General features: G+C 52.3%; 4 protein-coding genes across 4 annotated transcripts; 1 reads left to right on the top strand and 3 right to left on the bottom strand.

Annotated features, from left to right (window-relative positions):
- Positions 1-4,761: 4,761 nt before the first annotated feature.
- Positions 4,762-7,145, bottom strand: PG997_005149 (uncharacterized protein; the record flags this gene model as incomplete). The annotated part of the gene is made up of 5 exons (XM_066809464.1): positions 4,762-5,038; positions 5,129-5,511; positions 5,573-5,857; positions 5,919-6,591; positions 6,711-7,145. 5 exons carry the CDS (start codon positions 7,143-7,145, stop codon positions 4,991-4,993), a joined length of 1,824 nt encoding a protein of 607 aa, XP_066673082.1. The 3' UTR covers positions 4,762-4,990.
- Positions 7,146-16,704: 9,559 nt separating this feature from the next.
- Positions 16,705-18,688, top strand: PG997_005148 (uncharacterized protein; the record flags this gene model as incomplete). Its single annotated transcript, XM_066809463.1, has 4 exons — positions 16,705-16,887; positions 17,061-17,573; positions 17,637-17,783; positions 17,912-18,688. The coding sequence occupies 4 exons, from the start codon at positions 16,705-16,707 to the stop codon at positions 18,686-18,688; spliced, it is 1,620 nt and encodes a 539-aa protein (XP_066673081.1).
- A 1,814-nt stretch (positions 18,689-20,502) lies between these two features.
- PG997_005147 (uncharacterized protein) lies at positions 20,503-21,342 on the bottom strand (the record flags this gene model as incomplete). Its single annotated transcript, XM_066809462.1, has 2 exons — positions 20,503-21,016; positions 21,215-21,342. 2 exons carry the CDS (start codon positions 21,340-21,342, stop codon positions 20,503-20,505), a joined length of 642 nt encoding a protein of 213 aa, XP_066673080.1.
- An 823-nt stretch (positions 21,343-22,165) lies between these two features.
- PG997_005146 (uncharacterized protein) lies at positions 22,166-22,562 on the bottom strand (the record flags this gene model as incomplete). Its single annotated transcript, XM_066809461.1, has 2 exons — positions 22,166-22,372; positions 22,452-22,562. The coding sequence occupies 2 exons, from the start codon at positions 22,560-22,562 to the stop codon at positions 22,166-22,168; spliced, it is 318 nt and encodes a 105-aa protein (XP_066673079.1).
- Positions 22,563-24,483: the final 1,921 nt, after the last annotated feature.

The raw sequence follows: 24,483 nt of genomic DNA, 5'->3' as shown, positions 1-24,483 counted from the left end.
TAAGGATGCCACTGTACGTAATGGCCCCGAGGTATGTATTAGTAGCACCTTGTCTTCTTGGAAGGTAGTACAGTAGTAACCTCAGTGTTCCACAGCTCGAAATCCCCGGTCACGGTTGCCTAGATCACCATCCAGAGGGAGATACCTTTGCATACTCCTGGGAAGTCTTAGCCGAAATTATCAGCGATGAAGTATGCGGAGGCATCCCCGTTGATCTAGGCATGGGATGTCGCCCCAAAAATGTCAGATACAACTGGTGAGCCCTTCATCTGGTCCTGCTAAATAGATACGCGTATCTAGAGGTTGACTTCAAATAGCCGCATCCTCTGCCTACAAGAGATTACTATTCATTCGGTAGGGTTTCCGATATATTCCAGCCTGTCGCTTTATCATACTTCAAACTGACAAACGGTCACTCGCAAGCCCCAAGATGTTGTTAGCCAACGACGGTCTGTACCACGAGGTCAAACACTTCACTGTCTCGAAGTTGGTTCACACACGACACTGGGCGATCTAAGACGGGTTACTGATATGGCAGTACTGGTCCCGAACACACTAGAAGATATTGCTGGTCTCTTGCTGACCACATGTTACACGGGCACAGTCAATTCTTCCGAGGAGACGAGTTCTCGGGCTGAAAGGCTCGCCGGCAGGTTAGGACCGAAGCACTTGTCAGTTCCTATAGACGAAAAAGTTCAAGTCAGCCTGTCTATCGTCGAAAAAGCTCTACACTTTACCCCAAGATACATAGTCGAGGGTGGCACACGCTCTGAGAATCTTGCGCTTCAAGTAGGTCGTTCTCGTCTGCCCCAATTGATGCTTCGCTAATGATAGTTAAAGAACATTCAAGCACGTGCCCGTATGACGATAATCGACACGACCTTAGACCATTCTTATACGTTATGGATTTGCCCTTCCAGTTCGGCAAGATTCAGGGCACATGCTGAGCATTTGGAAGGGCTGATGAGCCAGAGAGAAGCCGACTGAGGATGGGGGACTATCGGTAGGAAGATAAGCCCTTGTTATACGGTGTGTGCTTCGAGCGAATACCGTCCTAAACGTAAGAATGCGCGGCGTTGATTGGCTGTGTCCGCTAGTGGACTACCGCATTCGGCATATGCGCTAGAACCCTAAAAGGGGGCCACCTACAGCAATAACAGCTTACTTTCAACCGACAGCTTCTGGGCCTTGACAAGACATGCAAACGAGTACCATTGTGCGTCCGTTCGGTCAGTTAGCAGGCCCGAAGCATCCCGTGAGAGGAAAGGCTGAGGTCTCCGGTCGGCCACGGTGCGACCCTGGGATTGAACTTGGGTACCACGTCAACGTGAGCCGTGTCAGCGCGGATTATTGGCGACACGATTGCTCTCTGATGTGGGCGCGCTATTGGGTTTGTCGTCTTACACTTCCGTCCCTTTATATTGTTGCAGAAGAAGGTCGTCATGTACACTCTACTTCATCAGGCGAGTGTAGCCCCCGATATACCAGAGTAGTATATCACGGCTTCTGACGCCCTGTACTTGCATGAACATGTAGCATGACTAACATTTGATAGTCGCGAGACCATTACTCTATTCTACAAGCATACGCCATCGCCTGATGGATAGTCGGCTGTTGAGCAAGGAGAATACGGGATGGAGAAATACCCCGGGATTTTGTTCAATGCGTGGCTCGTATAGGCGTCCTGGCACGTACGATGCCGGCTCAGGGGTAGCACGTATTGTCGTTGAAGGATCTGTCATCGCCAGGCAGCTCAATGTACTCATCGAGGGCGCCCTGCTTTTCTCTCAGTACAAATACATCGTGATATCCGCTACCATTGTGGCCCTTGGGGCCTACCCTTCGCTGGAAGCCGGGGACTGGTGGCGGATGCGCCTACCAAGACGACATTGCCATTATGTAGTTTTTACCGCAGTTACGGAGACAGCACTAAGCGGATCTGTCGTTGCTTTCCTTGCCATCACGACCATCTTTTGGCTCTGGCTCAGGGCTGACGTTTGTTGCCATTCGCAAAAGAGCAGTTCCTCACCACTGCTAAGTCCAGTTCAAATAAGCAGGTAGAAAGGATTAGCACTAGTGCGGTCCGAGGTATTTCGACTGGCCAGTAATCATATCAAGTGACCACATTCACGCTTCTATGTCCTAGATCTAGGCGTCGCAGTGTCCGCTTCCAAAGTCAATACATTTTATTGATAGGATAGCTTTATGCAGAACAGTCTCTTTCACCATGTGCACTGTACGAGAACTGAAGCCAGTTGCCTGGCCCGAAGAGTCTTGGGTGTCCCCGATTCTCCCCTCGGTCCTATCCAACGTGCGGGCCGTCCCTGTACTTTTCCATCGTGACGAATACGGTATCTAGCATCCTCGGTATCCCTTACCAGGTCACATACATGCCTTGTCTCCGCGACCCATTATATAAACGCAAATCCGGCAAAGGTGACGTGACGTGGGCCATCCTGGCCCATGGCCTTGGGACGTGGGTGTGTCATCGCCCGAGAAGGCCGAGGTGGGATGATTCGCTCACGCGCGGAGATGGCTTACATGTACGGCAACAACCGCCGACGAAAAGGTCTCCTTGCTCCAAGGCGCTTCGAGGCATTCCCGTGGGGGGCCTCTCGTATCGCTTCGACCGAGTCGGGGGAACCACGTCGTCGTCACCATCGGGGCCTCGGCCCCACCGCGCATCCCCGAAGGCTACTACTGCTACTGTTCGAGGGAGGCCCCGCCCCGGGATGATGACGCGTCGTCCTGGACTGGAGCTCCCCGAAAGCTACGGGGCGGGACAGGGTGGTGTGTGTCTTCTTCTGCTGCTGTTGCTGGAATGATGAATACCCGTGCTGTTTGTTGGTCGGGCAAGGCTACCTACTCCATTGCGGTAGGTGATGCGCATGCGCGCCCTCGGAGAATACGAAAGATCGACAACGCGATTGGGGGAGCTCCAAAGCTCGAAAAACCCGGCTTTTCAGGGAATACAACAAGATCCGAATGATGCTCTTGGGCCTCATGTTGACTTGACCGTTGCTAAATTGACGACGACTCAAGTCCGTGCTCATTCGTGATGGGGCTGCGGCTGCTGCATGCCAGACTGACATATGATGATCATGGTTATGATATCACAGGTTCATGTCTGAGCATCATAGTTCCTCGTGCGGCATGTTGAGTTACTCCTAGATTCCTCCAAGTCCATAAAGGTGCTTCACGTATAGATTCACATGAGTATAGTCTGAATACAGGTAATGCATAATAATATAGAACGTACGTACGTACGTAGCGCATTAAACATGACACTGTCACTCACTTATGTAAGCGAATGCTGCTAGTCAGTCCGTTTCCCAAGAAGGGCACGCACGATACGTATGTCTACCTATTATTATGGCTTCCAACTCAACTCCTCCCATCCATTCCATTCCATTCGACAGGCTAAACAAACCAATAAGTACCTACCTACGCACTAGATTCTTCGCGCTGGTCCCCTAGATAGTAGCCCCCGATCGATGACCGGTGTCACATACCCAATGGGGTAGATGATTTTCCCTTCTCTTTCACTCCCTTGCCTCGTATCTGGGTTGCTGGGTAAAATCCACACAGCTCACTCACACCCAGCCCTCTCGTCTCCTCTCTCTCTCCCCACGCACTCTACTTTAGCCGCAGGATTTAGCTCAGGTCAGTCAAAAGAATATGCAGTCTTGTCCCAAACCAAAGGGTTGTATCGAAACAAGCTCTCTCCCCTCCCCCGCTTGCCTGCCTCCTGCAAGAGGGAGGAGCCCTCCCCCTCTCTCCTCATAAGTGTTTGGATGTCACAGTGCACCAGACGGAAAGTACCCAAAACAGAAACACAGCGAGAGTTGCAGAAGCCATTTGCGGAAAGACCCTCACTCCATCATGTTTGTTTTCTCTCGGTGTGGGGGAGTCCCCATGAAGGTAGAGTAGCAGTAGGAGCAGTATAGTCGCCCAAATCTTGGAAACGTCGTCGCAAAACCTTGGCAATCCCTGTCCCCGGGAAACTATAAGACCCTGATTATATAAGGATGCCGAAATTGGTGACCCCAGCCCTGGCTTATGCGCTGTCGTTCTCAGGGCACGCTACGCCCTGTCCAACCTCCAAAGAAACCGGTTGCTCTTTTATTCTTCTTTCTTTTGCTGCGACGATCGATGGCTGTAGCCGACAGTACAACTGTAGATCTGTTGGTGCGGAGAACTGGACATGTCTGGGAATAACCGCGGTAGCCCTGGTAAATTTAGATACAAGCACACAATACTATGTAAAGACCAAAATCGGCCCAGACCCAAGTCCCAGTCCGTAAATTACGGGGCCAGATAAGGTCAGTCCTCCCGCCGGGAACGCGTTAGTTCCGGTACACCGCTGCTGTCGGGCAGGACAGGGCTGGTATAACGAGAAGCACATGTCTCAGATCGATTCATGGTCACTGCATCACGTTGCTCGAGTCTGCTATCAATCTGGCTTCGTTCTGGCAACTGCAGCTGCAACGCAACCGCCTGTCTGCGGACCATCTGTAGCATCTGTAACCCGCCCACAACCTGCACAAAGGGAATTCTCAGAAGGGATATGTGGTGCACCAATTGAGCCCGAAATATATTTTGCTGCTGAATCCTCTAATAGCACCCGCTAGCCGTGAATCTGGTCGTGCAACCACCACGTCAATGAGAGCTCTGCTATCCGTCCAAGTGAATGCTCCTCCGACATTACTATGATACTGCCGTAGCTGCCTGGAAAGCTGTAGACATTGGCTCTTTTTCTTTCTCTGCTCTTCTCAAGTCCAAAAAGGCATGGCTGAAATCATCCCATCACAAAAATTCGAAAGAAAGAACGCCGTGACACCTTACTATGCTGACCTAGTACAACGCCTTTTGAGGTGTAAGAGTCTGTCGAAATACAGGATCTGCAGGTCGTCTGTCCGACCACTGAATCGAGAAATGAAGAAACGGCTTGCTTGTCGAGCGAAATCACCATTTGAGATGCTTGTCGTTATTAAAAGAAGTGCGTGTAAATTTTGGAGGTCTCGTGAACTTCCATCTCCTGCAATCTCATAGTCAGCAGCTGTTCCATAATCAAAATAGTGTAGAGATAGAAGAAGAAAAAGTTTGAGAGAAAAAAACTTGAACATACCATCTTGAAGGTGTTGAGCTCTTCTTTGATTTGCTGGGCCAACATGGGTGTCAGGCGATTGCAAGTTGCAATTTCTCCCCTTCTATCGTATTCTTGACTCGGCCAGGTGTCGTAAAACACAATCCGTGGGCTGAACGTGGCGTTTCGCTTGCTCATTCCGCCCGAGGGTGTCCCGGGGGCGCTCTTAGTGTCTTGTCGCAGGCGCAGGGCAGACATGAAGTAATCCTCGCCGCCGATAGCGACAGTCGAGTTGGCGCGTTTCTGCTCGTCATTTGGTGTGCTCGGGGCACTGGAGTTCGGAGAGTCGCTAATATGAGGTATCATTGGGAGTTCGAAGTTGGGACCCTTAGATTCCTGGGCTGGACTTGGGGAGTTACTCCGAGCTAGTAAATGTTAGTCATACGTGTCAATGAAAATAACGGATATCAGAGCGGAATGACATACTCTTTAGGATGCCCTTTCGAATAGTCGCCAGAACCTCGGCCCGTTCTTTGTCGCCTCCAACAATGCTCTTCCTCGCCGTGGAATTATCGGTACCAGAACTTCCGAGACGATCTGATTTGAGGCTGTCGGAATGCGTTACGTCGAGGTGAGTGGCGTCAATCGAGTTCCTCTCCAGACGCGGGAATCCAGTGCCGCCAGCTGTTTGGTCAAGATCGCCATTGGAGTTGATATTGACTCTTTCGCGTTCAGCTTCAACGGTAATCATAGAGACAGCCGCCTGGCTTGCTTCGGGCGGTGCCAGTTCGCTGGTTGGTGATCCAATCATGGATTTCGGGCGGAAAAAGACCGACCAGAGAACGACCTCCCTTCTTCATGCCCTTACCCATCTTGCGTAGCATAATCGAAGCAGAGGAAGCAGTGGATGAGATCGAGAGGTTGTCGGTTGAACCTGCAAAGATTTTGGTGCCTGCATAGATGCTGTTTCCGAGACCGCTTGCCTCCTGTTTCTGTGCAATGCGTGCCTGCTCCTCCTCGAACGCATCATCGGTTGGGGCATCCTTGCGCAATTTACCGGGTTCTGACTGCCCAGGAATCTGTTTGCTATTGTCGAAGTCCCCTCCTGCACTGGCAGCTCTCAACTCGGCAGCACTTCCAAAAGAAAAGGCTCTCCGAAGACGCGATGTTTTACTCTTCGGCTTCCCCTTTTCATTGATAGCAGCTAGCTGCCTGGCGGCAGCACTGGGAGGCCCGTTTGAAGAGCCGGGAGCCTTGGCAGGCGTTGATGCATTGGCAGCCGCAGCAGAAGCATCATCCGCGTTTGATCCAGTGGCCATGTTGACCGGCTTTGATAGCGGTGATGGATTAAGAACGCGTTTACCTACATCAGATGAAGATCCGCGAGGAGGTATGTTCACAGACTTGGCTTGGTCAAAGCTGTTAGGCTTCTCATCGGTGCTGGTGATCGTCGAGGCGGGGCTGGAAGTTGTGGGGGCGGATGCATTCGAGTTTCGATTGGTAGACTGTTGTAGGGGTTTCCCATGTCAGTAAGAAGTCGGCAGAACAGCGAGCCAAGACGCGGGGGTTGACCGTCTAATTGGACAATGCCTCGGGTTTGGGGTTCAAATCAGAAATCACTCACCGATGAGGGTCGAGAATTGCTGCTCCGGCTCGACACTAGACTCTCCGAACTGTTATTCCTAGCATGGGATGGGGTTTTCTCAATAGTTGGCACAGTAAGATTGCGGACAATGGTCTTTTGTTGCTGCAGCTGCTGGCTCTTTTCAGCTTGTTTTCGGAGAGCAGCCTCATCTGCCCGCTTCTGCTGTTGTTTGAACTCCTGCGGAGTCATCGGACTGGGATAATCGGTGGCATCAAATGAAGCCATGCTCCGTCGTCGGAATCTCTTTGTCTCTTCTTCGGCTGTGTGGCGGTGAACCTGCATATCATCGGCTGCCACACCGGTCATTAATGACCCGTACGCACTTTGTGGGCGGCTAGCAGTGGTTCTGGGGAGTGTTGCCTGTTGCCCACTGGTGGCGGCACGAGGATTGTACAGGTGAACAACGGTCGCCATACCCGACCCTGAGGGCACGGCCGAGCCTTGGATTTGCTGCTGTTGAATCACGGGAGTGGACTCCGTGTGTCGCGGGGTGGGCCGTCTATATCTTTCAGGCGAGGCTTTGGCGGCTGCAACTTGTGCAAAAGTTGGACCTCCTGTCATATAAGTTGACTGAGTTCGAGCCCCCCGACGGAGAAGTGCGGTTCATTTGAGGTAATGACATGTCATCCCTTGATACGGGTTTAGTTGTCACCACAGGAACACTCGCACTGCTAGACAAGTTGTTCATGGCTGTGTTTGTTTGGTAACGAGCTCGCGGGTCCAGTGTCTGCATCGTCGGTGCATTTGGTGATGATGTTGTCCGACTGTACGCCTGTCGCTGGCCGCCGTTGTTGGCCAGGTTGGGCGTTGCTGTGAACGCATACGGCTGGACCGGCCCGGAGCTGCCTCGATAATTCGTCTGTCCCCCAACAACTCCCGCCATACCATGATAGTTATTCCTCTGTGCCTGTGACGTGTTCGCCCCGTACTGCTGCCCGGATTGAGATTGTGAGTGGGAGTGAGAATGAGTGTGTGCCGGCATGATTCCCGATGATGAACTGGGTCTGGTTTGAAGCACTGTAACTGTTCCGGTTTGTTGAGGATACGTCTGGACCATAGCAGCCATGATCAAGCGTCCAAACACAGGTGTTCAACGGTACGGCAGGTAGATTGTCGTCTGAAGGAATGATATTGAGTCAAAGGAATGGATGGCCACGGCGGACTTTTGAGAAACTCGAAACGAGGGTGTTTCCGAGTCGAAATGCTCAGATGACCTGTTGGCAACCAACAATCAGTAAAGAAGTTCGAAGCAATCGAGAGTAGGACAAAGCAGCTGTTTCCCCTCCGGTATTCAAGGTTGTGTGCAAAGGAACAGTTCGACGAGTACCGATGCTCCGACAATGCTCTTGGCCCACCCAGGGTTTGACTTGTTGTACACACCTCTTCGGAAACTCGTAGTATTATTGCCACGGGTGATTAAATCCCGTTGATTGCGTGAGGCTGGGCCCGTAGCAAAGGGAGAGCGGTGATATTGGGCGGGCGGGTGCCTCGGTCGGGTGGGAATTGAACTGGACGCCTGCGACCTGAGAAGGGTAGGAAACGAGTGATGCCTCCAACGAAGTGGTCCACTGCTACCGTAGACGACTTGGTTTGTCCGATGTCGAGTCTTCCTCACGACGGTCGGTCTCTGGTGGGATTACACAACAACGAGGCGTGTTTGGAGAAAAAGGTCGGGTTCGGGTGATTCAAGTGCCACGAGAGGGCACAAGTAATCGGTGAAAGGACGAGTGCTAGAAGGAGGACATGAGGCCGCAGATTTGACCGGAAGCTTTCAGCCAACCCAAAAGAGAAGATTTGACCAAAAAGAGGAGGAGGCCAGTTATGTGTTTTTTGAATTTTGTTTCGAAGGTTCAGCAGAAATAATTGCCGGGCCTTGGCTATTCCCGTCTACGAGTAGAATCTGAGACACGACAGCGAAGAATCCGGTTGAGAAAGGACAAGGAAAAGGGATGGGCGGCGGCAGAAGGGTCCTGTACAGGGGGTAAAATAAAAAGGAGCCCGTCGGAACAAACCACGCTCTAGCAAGAAAGGAAGGACTAGCTAGAATGAGGCACTGGCGAGAGGATAGAGGACGATGTTGTGCAGTGAGATATGTACTAGGGAATTGGGGGGCGAGGGGTCAGAACGAACGAGAAAGGTGTCGAATAGGTAAAAGGAAAGAGGAAACGAATACTGCAGCGGTGCAAATGCGTGATGGTATTCAAGAGGTGTGGAAAGGGAGAGAGGCAGGTGGGTTTGGAGGTTTCGGTTGCAAGAGTGAGATCGCTGGGTTGCAGAGTGGACACGCGGTCCCAGGTGCTAACCCGAACAGAACAGGCCAGAATTGGATGGGATGGGATGAATCGACTGGTGAAAATGAATGAATGAATTGAACGAATGCACCTCCAGCAGCAGCAGTAGCAGCAGCAGCAGCAGCCTGTCCCCTGGTCTGGGAGCCTGGTCGCCTGGTAGCCTACCCTACTTGCCTACCTGGTAGCAGCTACCTGCCTACAGTACAGTACCGGGCCTGGCTGCAAGTCCAGTCTCGAGCGATTCCCACGGAATACCGTCCGCGGCGTACTGTGCTGGGCGCTGGACGGGACGCAGCAGCCACGAGCGTGCTGCTGCATAAAACACAAGACAGGACATCCCATCCCCCCAGTGCGATGAGCGCATTGATCACTCTCCACGCACGGAGTACGTACAGCGCGGCGAGCGCAAGTAGCAGCTGCACCTGAAGTCGAAGTGGGTTCATTTGAGGGTTCATTTGCAGTGCATACTGTACTGGTGTTGTTGTTGTTGTTGTTGACCTGTGGGCTCGTGTTGGCACCCCTGCTAAGTTAGCACTGCACGTAACAGTGGATGCCAATGCACTTCCATGCTGTTTGGGGGCACGACCGGTGCATTGCCAATAGACGCTTGTCCTTGGGCAGATAGGCGTGTGTAGATGCAGCAGCGGCGGCATGTACCTCAATTGCTACATCCTCCGTCCTGTCCCGTCCTCTCCGTACCTAGGTATGCAGAGAGGCATGTACGTAGGTACATTGGAAGTATGTATGTACAGCCAGCAGCAGTTGGAACAGCAATCTTGATGGTATGTAGGTACCGGCGCCCATTTGACGTCTGTGTCTGACTTGCACTAATCAAACCACTGCATCCCATTGCGCGCTCCTGCGCTCATCAGCGCAGAAGACAGGCTCACATGCGTGTCTGTCTTTCAGGAGATCCCTTGCGCGGATTGGTCGAGCTGCATAAAGCAAGACAGTGGCAAGCAGCAGAGGACTCTCAAACTTGGGTTCGATAGAGTGCATAGTACATGGCAAACCAGCGTGTAGCATTCAATGGGCGGGTTAGATTGTGCGCCTACACATCATCACGCGTAGAGTGTTGCCAGGTGCCACGAACGGCTAGACCCTCCCAATGCGACTGAGTTCGGGATGGCAATCTTCAGATGCCATTGGCCCAGAGAGTCTGGACGGTGGCGTCGACAGGCATTCAGCAATATCGCGCTAACAGCAAGCATGGGATGGGATGGGATGGGATGGAGATGGGATGGGGACGGAGACGCGGGCATGCTTGACGAAATATTCTTCGTTTGCATTAGAAGAAATGGAGATACCCATCCAACCTACTGTCGTCCCCATACAGCCCCAGAACCACTGTACCTGGGATCTGGACCGTACTGTGCAGCTAGCATTGATGGACTTCGGGCACTCGGGCTAACCAAATTCAGCACCAGAAAGATATGTATGCGATCCGACTGACTTAAGATACGGTAGAACCGCTGGCCAAACACTGAAATAATTTTCGAATATAACGACTACGGCCAATAAATCATCAAAATACACTCCAAATAGGTACATTTAGTCACTGTGGCCGTCATTACGTCAAGTAGCTATTGGTAGGCTGGCTGCGATAGTGGTAGTGGTCAGTCCGGAATCATGTTGTCATCCCTACGGCAAGTACTCAGGTGCTGTGCAAAAGCGGTGGGTCGTGTCTTTTTTCGCTTTGCTTGTTATTTCCGTGTCAGGGGCCACAGTGCAATCTTCCACTTGACAATGTGCATTGATACGCCGTGATTGATCAAATGATTGACTGGCTCCCCCCAACCAGCAGAAGGCGGACAGTAACACACATCACTGAGTAGGTATCTGTGTGTTTCTTCGTGCAGCAAGTTTATATATCTATCATCCATCGGTTTGTGTCGGTCTGTTTGCTTGCGCGCTCGCTTGCTTGAGTAAGTGATGGGAGTGTCAAGGTTGGGAGGTGTTGACATGCAGATTGATTAATTTCTTTTTATCCCGATTATGCAACGGCAGCTGCTTTGCCTACAAACTTTGAACGGTTGTATCAGCCAAAGCAAAGTGCAATGCAAACAGATCCATTTCTGTCCGTCGGACTTGACTTTGTTGTGGCGAGACGCGGTCTCCCCCTGCACTCTCCGTTATGCATGTATCTATGGGCTGTCACTTAGGTAAGCAGGCTGCCTAGCGCCTGCGTATGGTGTCAGGCAGGGGCGATAGAGTAAAAATAAAAATACGTCAATGATCAATGAGATTGGTCAGTCAGCTAAGTAGGGTGTTAGGTGTTAAGGGGTGTGAGTGTTTGAGTGTGTTGGGTGTCTGTCTACATGTAAGTAGGCAGCGTCAGGTCCTGAGCTAGACGGGCTGCAATGTATGTAGGTAGGGTAGCGGAAAATTGATAATTGATCGAGGGGCCCCTTTTATTTAGACAGATATCTCCCACCCATTCGGGGGGCCGCGCAAGCCCTCCGTCTCCGTGACGTTTGGACGGTTGTATTCACACCAGCTCCCCTCCCCGGTATCTCTCCATCATTCTGCCGAAAGTCGGGTGATGATTTGGCTGCCCTCGTGCGTCATTTGGGAAAAGAAACGCGGAAAAAAAAAGTATGGAAACAGTGTCTCGCGCGGGAGCCGGATCAGAAGTGCCCTTGACAAGGCTCGGGAGACTAAACCAGATCTGAGCCCCAACCCCAACAAGCAGTACGTTCGCATGTCACTCGAAAAGAAGCATTGTATATCATTTGTATATAGAAACCCCGAATCAATACTCGAAGAAGCTGTACAAGTGTAATAGCAATCTGCTAACACCCTGGCGAGTTATTAGATAAGGCTTGCTGGTTTGGTTAGTCCGGTATCTTGTCCATCAATGAATAATATCCTGACTGAGCGGATGCCCATCGAGGTTTTCTAGAAGCAAATCTTGGCTCCGGCTTTGCCTGCCCGCTTTCAACCATCACCTATCTGACCACCCAGCTGTCACTGTCACTGCAGCGTCCCTTGTCTAGCCTCACCTTACTAAGGCCGCTCTACTGCCCTTTTAGGCATTCAGGTAGTACTTATAGAAAACCCACTGTGGGATGCTCCAGGGACGGGCTTTATTACTCCAACAGAACGGACAGGCCCTTTTGACATCGGTACGTACAGTACCAGTACGTACGGGGGGGCCATTGGGACTGGACTCGGGTATGATGTATTTTTATTACTGTACCTACATGCGGCCGGGCCTGCAGGTTGGACGTACATACACACGAAGATCAATTGTATTTAACTGCTTAACCTTAACTGTATCCTCGGTGTGTTTCAACTCCGGGCATGATCACCTTTGTCGCTGGGCTGGCATAATACGGCAGTTATCTTGCTTCTCGCTTCTCGCTCCTCGCTTCTCGCTACAGCGCAGACGGTGCGGGACATGTGGTCTCGCTGTTTTGTGATGTGTCGGCAGAGACAGATTGAGATTGCAATCAAATATAAAAAGCAGTCATCGTAGACCTCATTCGGCCTATCAAAACTGGCTGGCCGTCCACTGTTGTCTCCGATGCAAGGTGTCTGATGCAACTTCCTGCAGGTCTTGATGGATTGCAGCAGCACCGACTGGCCCAAATGCAATGAAGCACCACCAGGGCGATTCGACGAGACAGCGAATGGGCCAAATCTACCAACAACCCCTGGCCCTAGTCGCCCTAGGTAGTCGGAATGCTTAATTCGCTGAACGTGCTGATTGAGTTGAGATCATGCCCATGGTTCCTGAGAGGATTCACCACATTTATCATTTCCTAAGATTGCTCCGTATCTGACGAGTGTCCAACGATTCTTCTTATTTTATGTTATGATTTCGGATAGCTTTCTTGCCGCTTGAGAACAACTATCTTGGGGACGCTTCAGGCGTGTTGAGACGTACGTACAATAATATGGTGAAGTACCTACCTATACATAATGTAGCAGCAGGTGGTTGACACACTTGGCGCGGGCGGGTTGCTGCACTAGCACAACGTTGTCTGGGTTTTCGAGACCTACCTACGTGCGCGAGGGGAAGCCGATTGAACACTGTGAAGCAAAGACAATGCCAGCCTGAATCACGAATCGGTTCATGTGTTGCGTGTATGCATATTACCTACCGCCAATAACGTGCGCCCTCGCCATCTTTCTGGCCAGCCATGGCTCACACGCTGCCAGCCCTTCTCTGGACAACCGGCGAGAGTGGTGAGCATCCATCAGGGCATGTAAGAAGTTAGCGCTTGGATACGAAACAGACGGAAAATGCACTGCCCCCCCAACGTCCTGTCCCGAATCTCGGGTCCTGACAATTCATCATCCAACCTATCTTCCCCACGAAGCAACCCAGCACTGCTGGCCCAGGGACGCCCCCTATTCTCAATTTAGCTGCGGGCTTTACAGGGGGGCCGGGGGGCGGCTTGGACGCTCCACATGCAAATTGCATCAGTCGATTAGGGGTTCAGATCTGCATACTAGACTGCGGGCTGACCTCGTCAAATTCATCAATATGCAGCGAAAAGCAAAAAGGCGCATGGTCGGTCGGCGAGGGTGGTCGTGGTATTATTCACGCCCATTGGATTACTAAGTTGGAGGAGATGTTGCGGTCTGGTTGCTGCTGGACAGGCGCAAATACTGAACAGTGCTGCCGCAATATCAAGATCGTGAACGAGAGTTCGATTCGATTGATGTTTTGCCTCTCCACCGGCCGATCCATTGCGCGAGTTTAGGGATCAGCCTCCTTGAATCGTGGATCGTTCGCGGATCTTGGACACTCTCCGTTTTGGAGTTCTGATGGCTGAAGCGTGCTTTGTTGGTTACGCGTATCCAGCCACTCAGTGGTTATTAAACCGCAAGCCAAGTCACATTGCATCTGCACTCCAAAACAACTACTCGTTTCTGTCAAATAATTAGGCCCTCTTCTGTTGATGCCGACCTGCCTTCTGACACGGCGGGCAAATGGCTTTTTCATGCCAGTCATTGCCCGTTCCCCGTCTGATCGCGGTCTGTTGTTACACCGCCTTCCTGCGCATCTCGGCCTATCCTAACGGGTTTACCGGCCTCTTTCTCCATTGACGGTGTTGATCCCTTGACTGCAGTAAGGCAGGATGGTTTATCGGCATGGTCGTCTCAGTATACAGACCAGGTGTTTGCTGGAACAACTGCACTATAGCTAGCCAGAAATCTATAGCGTCCTCTTTTAACGTCGAGGCGATATTAGATTGGTCCAGGCAAGATTTCATTCGAGGAACCTTTCAGTCTCGGACTTTAACTCGTTATCAAAACTGTCAACACCATGTTCAGCCCAGCTAACGCACTAGCACACAACCTGGCTGCTAATATAAGGCGCCAGGGGAAACCCAGCCGATACGTCGAGGTTTCAGGATGTTGCGCAAGAGACGGATGAGCTATAGCGAATTGTTCCCGTTTACATAAGTGACTCGACAGCGGCGCAAAGGACAAGGCAATTTCACCTACTGGTATGCAAAGATAGAAGACTGCAATTACGTACACTCTTCCAGCCTTACCACTTCGGCGGTTGTGCATGCGGAGTGGTCACTATTACTTACCATGGATTTACTGGTGGATTGCAGATGGTATTCACCGACACTCTGGGAGAAATGCATGTTCAGCCACGCCACCACCACATAGAAAACAGGGCCAGAACAAGTCGCCCGCTGCGCTGATAATACCACAATCTGTCGATTCCAGGACTCGACCCCATTCTGCCATTTGTCCGATGCTGGTGTAGTGCACTATCACATTCCGCATATGTACAACCGCAGCCTTCGCCTGCTGACCTAGGACGTACGCTTCGCTGTGTGTGTATTGCCGGAAGTTGTGCTTTGCCCCAGCAGGGCTTGGCCCAGTCCAATACTCACGACATATACACTTTTTCTCGAGAGCTAGAGCGTCGGCGGGCTGGGCCCGACAGCCGCAAATGCAAAAGGCCATCCCGCGAGCAGACCGAGCAAGGAGCTAGTTGTGTTTCAGATATTGTCTAGTTATAGTAACGCAAACACGCGCGGCAGTTCCAACATGGCTAGATACGCAAGTGATTCCGGTGGCTTGATCAGGCCCGCGTGGCTCCATTTGATCTGCGAGATGGAAGACTCTAGTTCGACCAGGTCGGCACTAGAAAGGCTAAACAGCGAGAAAGGTAACCAGCCATGTTTACCCTGCTACCAGACCGCATCCTCTTCTCTTCCCCCTCTTCCTGTGGCCCCTCCTGATACGTCCGCTTCGGTAACATGGTTGTCAAGGACGGTCGATCTGACGGCTTTGCGTGTTATTCCTATCTCGCCATTGGCTAGTTTCCCCTTGCCCCAGCCGCTATATAACGATTCTTATGGCGCCGTGGCTTTCATGTCCAGCCGTCGTTTCTAAGGTGATGGTCATGCTAGTCCTGGTAATACTCCAAGATCCCTGAAGCAACCATGGCACAACTTTGCGGCGTGTCGAGAGCAGAGTTTACAGCCGCAGGCCATCCCATCGTCATCTCGATTTAGGACTCACCGGATGGGCCAACCCCCAAAGGCAAAATAAGGTGGTAGATGACGTATGGTCTGTACTCGGCCAGGAGGATTCAGCTGAAGGCTCGTCCGAGTCATGGGATGCTGCAGAGTTCGAAGCCAACCGATATACTAGATCAACTCAACTCAAAGACCAGACGCAGACGGGCAAAAGAATGCGTCCAGTGACTCCAGCCCGCACTGTCCGCCAGTCGGGGGCTTTCTTCGGGATCCCCACTCGGCAAGGTTGCACGGCTAAGATCCCAAGACTCCGGTACCCGAGTGGTGGGGCCTGCCGATCTCTCCTCTAACCTTCCAGTACCACCACCACCACCACCACTGCCAGGCAGTGCTACTGCTGCTTGGAGCATCCGCTAGACAGCCTAGACAGCCGCTTGACTGACACCCGACAACGTTCATCCTTACCTTTCAGCTTCCTGCAGTCGAATCGACGGAAACAAAAGCCTCATATCGAGTTACGATCAGAACACGGCCATCTTCGATTGCTATTACCTCATAGCCAAGTCCACAAGCTGACACGAACTAAGGAAGCTGGAGGGTGGGCTGAACGACGACGACCCGATCGATGGTTTTGGGGCGCTAAACTTGCTGCTCAACATCCTGTAGACCGACTCCCGTCGCCCTGCCTCGCATGCCTCGCAGCAACTGCTGCTTTGCTACCCAACAGTTCCTTGGCTGCAGCTTGATAGCTGGACCGGTATTACCTTACGTACGCCCAACACTTCCCTCGTTACACGGATGCCGGGTGCGCTTTGCAACAGCTGCGCGTATGCACATGCGACACATCTCTGATCCAAGCCAAGCTCGATGCAATCGAACCAAACACAAGCACATGCATACATACGCATAGCACAAACTCGCAAACGAGCTAATAACAAGGAGGAACAGCATCTGGCCTGTGCCGAAACCCCAGGAACTTACGTACTTACAGTAAGCAAGATTGGATCCAAGCCCTTGCCGACCGATCCCAGGAGCCCCGTCCCGTCACACTTGTAGGACAGACCAAAACAAAAACAAAAAAGCAAACGGACTAGAAGAAAGAACGAGAAATCCACTTAAACCTCAAGCCGCGGGCTCCATAACGTTTGCGCGTCCCTGGTCTAGACCCCGTATACGGTATACGGACGCGGCGCGCGGGGGGCAAGCAAGCAAGCCAAGTAAGTGGTCATGGTCGGCGTGCCCCGAAGTAACGCCTGTGCCCTATGTCTCAGCCGACGCGTGAAATGTGACGAGATCCGCCCCAGTTGCTCCAATTGTGTCAAGTACGGGGCGGACTGCCCAGGCTACGCCCGCGGCGTCAAGTTTGTGGCCGGCAAGCACGTTGTCAAGTCGCGTGCCAGACGTGGCACTGTTGCCTTTGCTGTTTCCTCCCGCACCTCTACCACTACTACCACTGACACGACACCATCTACGTCTACTTCGTCTTCCTCTTCTCCCTCTACTACTTCGTTTTCCCCTTCCAGGTCGTATGGCACAAGGCGACCGTCGTCCAGGCAAGTTCCCGATGCCGTGTCACCAACTAGGTCGAGGGGGCATCCCGCCGCCAAGACATGCTCCCGTCAGAGAAGACGATGCCGGCGAACTTTTTGGAAGAGGGGCAGGAAGTTGGCAGCGAGCAGATAGGCGGTCAGGCGCGGCCGCAGCAGCGCTATTTGACGTCGCACGAGAAGCTCCAGTCGGCATTAGCGCATGTGAACGCCGTGTCGGTGACGACTCCTCGAGATAATAGAGCCCAGTTCATAGGCACGTTGATGAAGAGCCTCGAGGAGTCGCAGCCCGAGAGCGAGATGGTGGTGCTGGGGACCTGGTTCCAGCAGACCACCGCCCATCTCGGGCAGAAGCCGTCGCTCGATCGAGCCAGCTGCGCGTTTGCATTGCAGTTGCTGGGAAGGAATCACCATGACGAGGGCCTGCTGGCACAGTCTCGCACCCTGTACGGCCAGTCGCTGGGGATGCTGCAACAGGCACTGAACCATCCAACCGAATGGAAGACACCGGAAACTTTGAATTCGGCCATGATACTCTGCCATTTCGAAGTAAGGGGTTGCAATCGTATGCTGGCCCAATCAAATCAAACATGTTTCTAATGCGACCTATAGTTATTTGCGGGTACGGCCACGACGAGTAGCTGGAGTACGTGGATGAAGCATGCACTGGGTGTCGGGCGGCTGATACAGCTTCGTGGCCCGGCCTCCTTCAACACTGAGTGGGAGCGGGCCGTTCTTCTGTCGTTCAGGCCCATAATGGTAGGTCGTAAACGCTTTCAACGTTATCTATAGACAAAACCGCAGAGCAGGGTGTTGATAGAAGCTACTAGATCATGAACGACCTCTTTAGTGGGCAAGACTGCTTCCTTGCCCATCCCCAATGGCAGTCTGTAATGAGACACCATGGCCACAATCCGTCGGATACAACGACCGTAGGCAGCGCGATCTACAAGGATCAAGTCGACCTGGTGGATGACTACATGCAACTCCTGGCCAGGGTCCCCTCCGCTGTCAAGAACCTGTATATGCTACGAGCCGCGAACCAGGATGCCGCCGCGGCCGCCAAGAAGGCAGCCACCCTGGGCGAGGCCGAAGTCGCTTGCATCCGGCACTCGATGAGGTATATTCGCGATGCGTTTGAGGCATGGTACCAGCGTATCTTGCCCTTCAACCCCACGCCCGCCGAAGTCCCTACGCAGGACCCGGCCTCGATCTATACGACGGTACTGCACTACGAGAGCCCCTGGAAGGGCGCGCTGCATATGGGCTACTGGGCTTCCCTGTGCATTGTGCATGCGACACTGATGGAGTGCCACCAATTTTCGCCGGCCGATGACGAAGATGATGATAGTGGAAAGGGTGGTGGGTATGGCGTGGGCGCTGCAGCCTTCGAGCCCCTGGCCGATCGCATCCTCAGATCGATCGAGACCGTTGGCGAGGGCATGATGGGTCCCTACCGCTGCGGCTACTCGATTCGCATCGCGTATGAGGTCGTTGACGAGCGCACTCAGGCTTGGATCCGCATGTGGGTCGCGCGCTTCGAGAAACGGTACGCGGCCACGGCGGTCGAGAGCTACCCGTCGCTTCGCGAGGTGTTCCTGCCTCCCGCCTCGGCAGTCAGAGGAGGTGGAGAGGGAGGGGATAGTGGTCTGATGGGTGGTTGATGTGCTGCACAGTGTCCCATACTCAGGCTCAATGCCACATTCTTATCCGAAGCAACAGCTCGAAGCCAGCGACGAAAGCCCTTCGTGGAATAATGTAATGGCGATATTTCACTGGATGGGTTCTACCGTCCCTACAGTTTCCGCCGCGCTGGTGTTTGATATAGACAGGGTATTGGATGCTTGTATGCATGATGTCGCAAGCCATTGTGGCTTGCTCTTACTTTCTTTTTGTGATCGGCTGTGATTTATGACCAAAAAAAAATAATAATCGCTGGCTGGGGAACTTGGCGTAAACAGACTGATACGAGATGGGCCACATTAATAATAATAAATGTGATATATCATCCAACCACCAACATCCCTCAACACACTCGGGCAAGATAGCGCCATCATGCATGGATCTCAACAAATGTCCGGCTGTCGATATAGGAATGGATGTCGCGACCTGATCCTGGCTTATATGATCTGCGCTCCCTGCATGCGTGCGTGCTTCGATATGTTTTCCTAAATTGGGAATGTTAGCGGACTTTCCAAACGTACTTATGTAGTATGAACAAACCGTGTAATTGGTCGTTCAGAGCTTTGGAGGGTTTCAATACACGGTTCTCGATATTGAGCAACCTCTACAATGGCTACTTCACCATGAGGCATATGACGAGGGCCATGACTCGAAGAAGGCGTAACAAAGAAAAGCCAGTTTGAGGGTGTCGTGTCAATGTATCGAGAGCAACTCATCAAGGTGTTGCAGCTGCCGTAGGCACGTATGGTCACAGAGATATCCCATCCCCGTTTCCGGCCATCGTGGTCGACGGCAGCCCCATCAGCTTGGAGCGCGTAGCCCTGTCGTTTCGACATAGAGGGCAGCATTCCCCGATCCGGCTATCCACAAGCGCCTGCGCCGGAGGGACCCGCGACTGCCCGGCCCGACCCGGCTGTACCATCGGCCTTTTGCGGCTGGTTCCAACTATCAGTTGCCGGGCGCGCCTAGCCCGGACGGATCCCCGGTGTCTTCCAGCCGTTGTTCCCGGTGCTTACTGGGCAGGTCCTGGCCCGGCTCTACTCGTACACACGGACGCTCCTGCTTCGCGGAAGCGAGTCTATGGTAGGTATGGGTGCTTGGTCTTTGTTCGCCCACCTGGATTGAATAACATTGAAGCATACCTTAGGCGTCAGGCGTGATCGGTTCGAGCGTCCCAAGATCAAATGGACACGCCTTAGAGACTTCCTATTTTGATAATTTGAGGACTACGCCCGAACTAGAAGAAATCAGTTCAGATCAGTTCAGGTTTATAAGACCAAATACAGAACATAATTCAGTTTTCGAATACAAAATAGAAAATGTAGAAGGTTGATTACATCATGCCTATCTAGAGATCTTAGGGGGCCTGAATGCCCATGTAGGAAGACCGTTTCGAGGTTCCGGGTCCATCTCACTAACACTGACATGGAATTCGGCGTGACTTCCCTTCATGCGGTACGCAACAGACTTCCATAGCCCCTTAAGTCGATAATTGCATGTGAATTCCAAACTATCAAGTTGTATGCTCTCAGCATTGTAAAGATATGCATCAGGGACGGTAGCTGGGTGTCCAAGCCGATACACTATTACTTGGGGAAGACCAATGGTACATTACCAAGGCGCGAGCCTGACTTGGTGATGCCGTTCTACACCATTTGATGTGGGCGAGGGCCGTACCAAAACCCCTTTGATTGACAAGTACCGCCAGCGACATGGAGAATGCAGAATTTGCCGGAATACGATGTGACTTAGGCCCTATGTATGGTCCACGCGGCGTGAGCTCTCAGACAACCATTCAAAATAATGGCGGTAGTTCGTAGTCAGATAAAGAACCATCACCATCGGCTTGACAAGTTAGAACTCTGGTTACGGCTTCCTTCAGACCTTCCGAAAGTCTGACGGGGTACTCCTCACCATTCTTCCACCACGGAACAATCTTCTCGAGTTTCCACAATCTACCGAGCTCGACGGGACTCATCTCCTGGCGACGCTCCTCGCCGCTTTTGATCGCCATGAGCCGCAGCGCATGTAACGTGTACTCCGCGTCATTGGCCGCGTTGTGGAAACGGTCCCGGGCGGGCCGGTATTCAAATCTGGCCAGGAGTCCAGCCAGCGAGAAGTCGTCCCCGTGAGCGAAGGGAAGCAGACGGTCGTAAGGATAGAACAGGCACCGCGACATACTGTGCGTATCGAGAACTGTCAGGACCGGCGCGATGCTCGTGATATCTATACCGAGCTTCCGGATGAAGCTCAGGTCGTATCCAGGGGAATGTCCAACTAGGACGATATTGCGCAAGGCGTGGCGGGACCTAGCGGCAGCTGACTCGTCACGTATGCGGAGATTCTTGGTGATGGTGGCCACCACGTCCCTTTGACGGATACTGACTGGTGTCAGGTCGCATTGGCTGTCTCTGCGGTTGCTTCCTATAACTTCATAAAAGCGAACAGAGATCAGAGTGCGTATATAAACATAGGGCTACGATCTTCGGGTTTCCCTCGTATCTAACGTGGCGAACCCGATCTGGCCGACCTTGGGCTCCCTGTTCAAGGCCCAGAGCTTCTTCCGCCATTCGTCAAATTCGAGGTCCAGAGAGACGAAGACGGCGTCTGTGGATATCACGTCGTCGGTCCGCATACCCAGCAGGCGATGGAGGTGATTGATACTACCACCTTTGGACGTTTTTCAGCCGGGAACCCATTGTTGAGATAAGACTGTGCCGTGTTCTTTCAAGGGCATCGTTTTGTTGAGTACCTACCCAGGAATTGGGGTGCCGAGTAGACCATAAGCCCCTTTTTCCAGTAAGTAAAGGCAGGTAGCTCATATCTTACTAGTTTCGTAAAAGGGAGTGTATGCTTTAGCCTGGGCGATGGCCCAGACAGAAAAGCCTAGCAGCCGACGTTACCCATGCATACCTAACATCTTTCTTCAGAGAGAAAATAAGAGTCGGGACTACACCCGAATTAACTCTATTTGAGCCAGAGCGAACACAATGTTAGCTGCGAATAAGTTATTTGATATCCTTCGTGGTCTAAATTGAGGTAATAGAGAGCGTGGCATGTGCGGTGATATACTCTAGGTTGTCCAGTTTCACGGAAGCATACGAACTTGCCAGGCTGTACACAGAGCTACTCGAAACTATATTTATGAGGACCCCTATCATTCTCTGTTACCTAATTATAAAGTAATTAACGCGCCTTTCCTGAGTATGCAATAACTGATTACATAGGTATGATTAGGGTGTTTTCTCAAAGAGACCCAACACGGTACTTTTGATGGTTGATCCTCCGCTATTACAGCCTGACCAAGCCCGGGGCCGTACCAGGGCAGTCTGAACTTGGACCTGTTGTACACTGTTCCAGCCAGAATCATAAATCAATACAATAGGTGTAAATAAGTTGAGTGGTGCCAAATGACCAAAAGAGAAAACGAAGCTCCAGCAGACGTATTATCCGGCCCGTTACTCCTTCTTGTTGCGACGGAAGAGGTTCAAGTCGCCGAAGAGCCATTGGTCCGAATGGCGTCCGCAGTGGGTGTAGACATTTGTGGGCGAAGTCGCTTTGGGCGACTTGAACGACTTGCTCCTCATTTGGGATGAAGAGGATGGCGCTGCTTCCTTGGCTTGGTGGTAGTTGGCCCAGCTATCTGAGAACGATCTCGGGACGTCCTAAGAAACACAAGAGGTATTCTGTTAGTGGGAATAGGGACCGGCGAAGGACAGGCGGCTCAGAAAGACTAAAGCTTACACGATCGTGGTCTGTGGAGCTGGATCCGAAGCTGTTTTGCCTGGAACTAGAACCACTAGTTCGGCTGGCGAGGTTCAGTGGAGCCGGCTTTGAAGCTCGACCGGAACTCATTTTAGACTGTATTAGTGTAGGGTGGATGGAAAGGTGGTGGTGGTGGTTTGTTGTCGGGATCGTGTGGGTTGGGTGAGCTCGACTTGACTCGGCCAATAGAGTTTGAATAGTAATGTTTCAAAGCTTCAAGCTTGCTATGTCGGTGATGATAGGAATGAACGCCCGCCAGGGTCAATGAATTGGCACGCCTGGTGCTGTGGTCTCAATCGGAGTGATGCAGGGTATCACGGGTGCAAGAGCAAGAGGGCATTGTGGGAGAAAGAGAGGGATATTGTGGCGGCCTGAGTAAGGATACTTATACACACGGCGGGCACCAGAGTTACTACGACCAGACGGACAAAGTGAGGGGCCACTTGGCCGATTTCATCTGGAGCGCCGTTTAGCCCGTATCATCCACGATTAAGCACCAAGAGCTTGAGCTACATGTTGATCTGCCGGTATATGGCCAATGACTAGCCTGCCTGGCTGCAAGGGGAAAATGGAGGGTCTCATGCCGCTGCGACCCAAATCCGACGCTACACGAGGCAGCTGAGAAGATGACTGTTCCGCCGTTTCTGCCGCCAACCAAGATCGACGAGGTGAGCCCTGCAGATGGGGGGCGGGCAATGGGGAAAGCTGGGAAACCGGTACATAGGATAGGACCACTTGCGTCAATGCTGTGGGAGGATGGTCTAGACCTGTCGCGAGCCGCCTCGTTCTTCCAACGTGTAAATCTGGAAGCCAATGGCTGAGGGGACATTAGATCACTGTCTCAATTCAAACCCTCCTCCACTGAAGCGAGATGGCGCAACCCAGACTCTCGGGATGGGAGGTTCGGCGGTGAAGAAACAATCTAATCTCGAAACATTGTGTGAGGGTACTGGGCATCAAACAAGAATGACATTACGGGCGGGCGGACGGACGGACTCGGGCTTCAATGCTGCTGCTGTTGTGATGCACAGTGTTAGTCATAATGCTTTGCTTCTGTCGATCATCGGTCAGCGGATCAGGCCATGCCTCGCAAGACGCGGACGCCCATATCAGACTGGTTCGCGAACCAAGATCTTTGGTGGCTACTTCCGAGAGGGCATCATGGCAACACACAACCCAGCAAAGCAAACAGCAAACAGACAGTTCAATAGAGCGGACAGACAGACAGTCGCTGGTGGGGTCAATCATCGGACCTAACCTACTGGAGTGTTAAACCTGGAGGGTGAAACGAAACGAGGCAGCAAAAGAGGCAAACAAACCTCCACTCGAGTCGTCGACCCTTTATATCGGGCCTATCAGTACGGGTATCCGTGCGGGGACGGATGGCTCAGTACAGTAGCAAATGGAGAGAAAATGGAGAGGATGGAGGGGGCTATTATGCAGCACCAAGGTTTTCGTCCTGCAGCTGCAGTCACGCCGCCCGTACGGATGACCCTTCTTGGCCTTAGGCAACAGCAACAGCAGCAGCAACAGATGGTGGGCTCCGATGGGTTGCAGACCCAAGTTTGGTTCGCATGTGGTGGCAGCTGCCAGTGCTTCCAGTCCCACCGGGATCGGCTGTAACGGCGTGGCTCCGACTGTCTCCTCCTTGGGCCTTCCCCTAGTCCGTCTTTTCTCCTGGGAGTCTTGGCAGGCCCCGACCACCAGGGTCGTAGGGCTGACCTTAACTTTTGAGCCGCATGGCATAGCGTCGACGATGACGATGAAAATCCGGGGTAAGCTATCGTGGGATATATCTCGAAGATGATGAGCTTCGAAGACACTGTACGTGCCCTGGCCGTTGGGTATCGGGGGTGGTGTGCATGAAAAATAGTCAATTCTTCTCTATCCATGCCTGCGACTCAGTATTTCTAATAAAAAACGGCAGTTTTCACCATGCCGAGGGTGCAGCGGGAAATATCCACGCTGCAAGCTCGCGATGTGATGCGCAAAAGAAGCTCGTTGCGCGTCG

Source organism: Apiospora hydei, assembly GCF_038363865.1.
Source record: "Apiospora hydei strain CBS 114990 chromosome Unknown utg000004l_segment0_segment0, whole genome shotgun sequence".
Lineage (NCBI taxonomy): Eukaryota > Fungi > Ascomycota > Sordariomycetes > Amphisphaeriales > Apiosporaceae > Apiospora > Apiospora hydei.
Note: the sequence above shows the minus strand (reverse complement) of the source record. Positions and strands in the feature narration are given on the sequence as shown.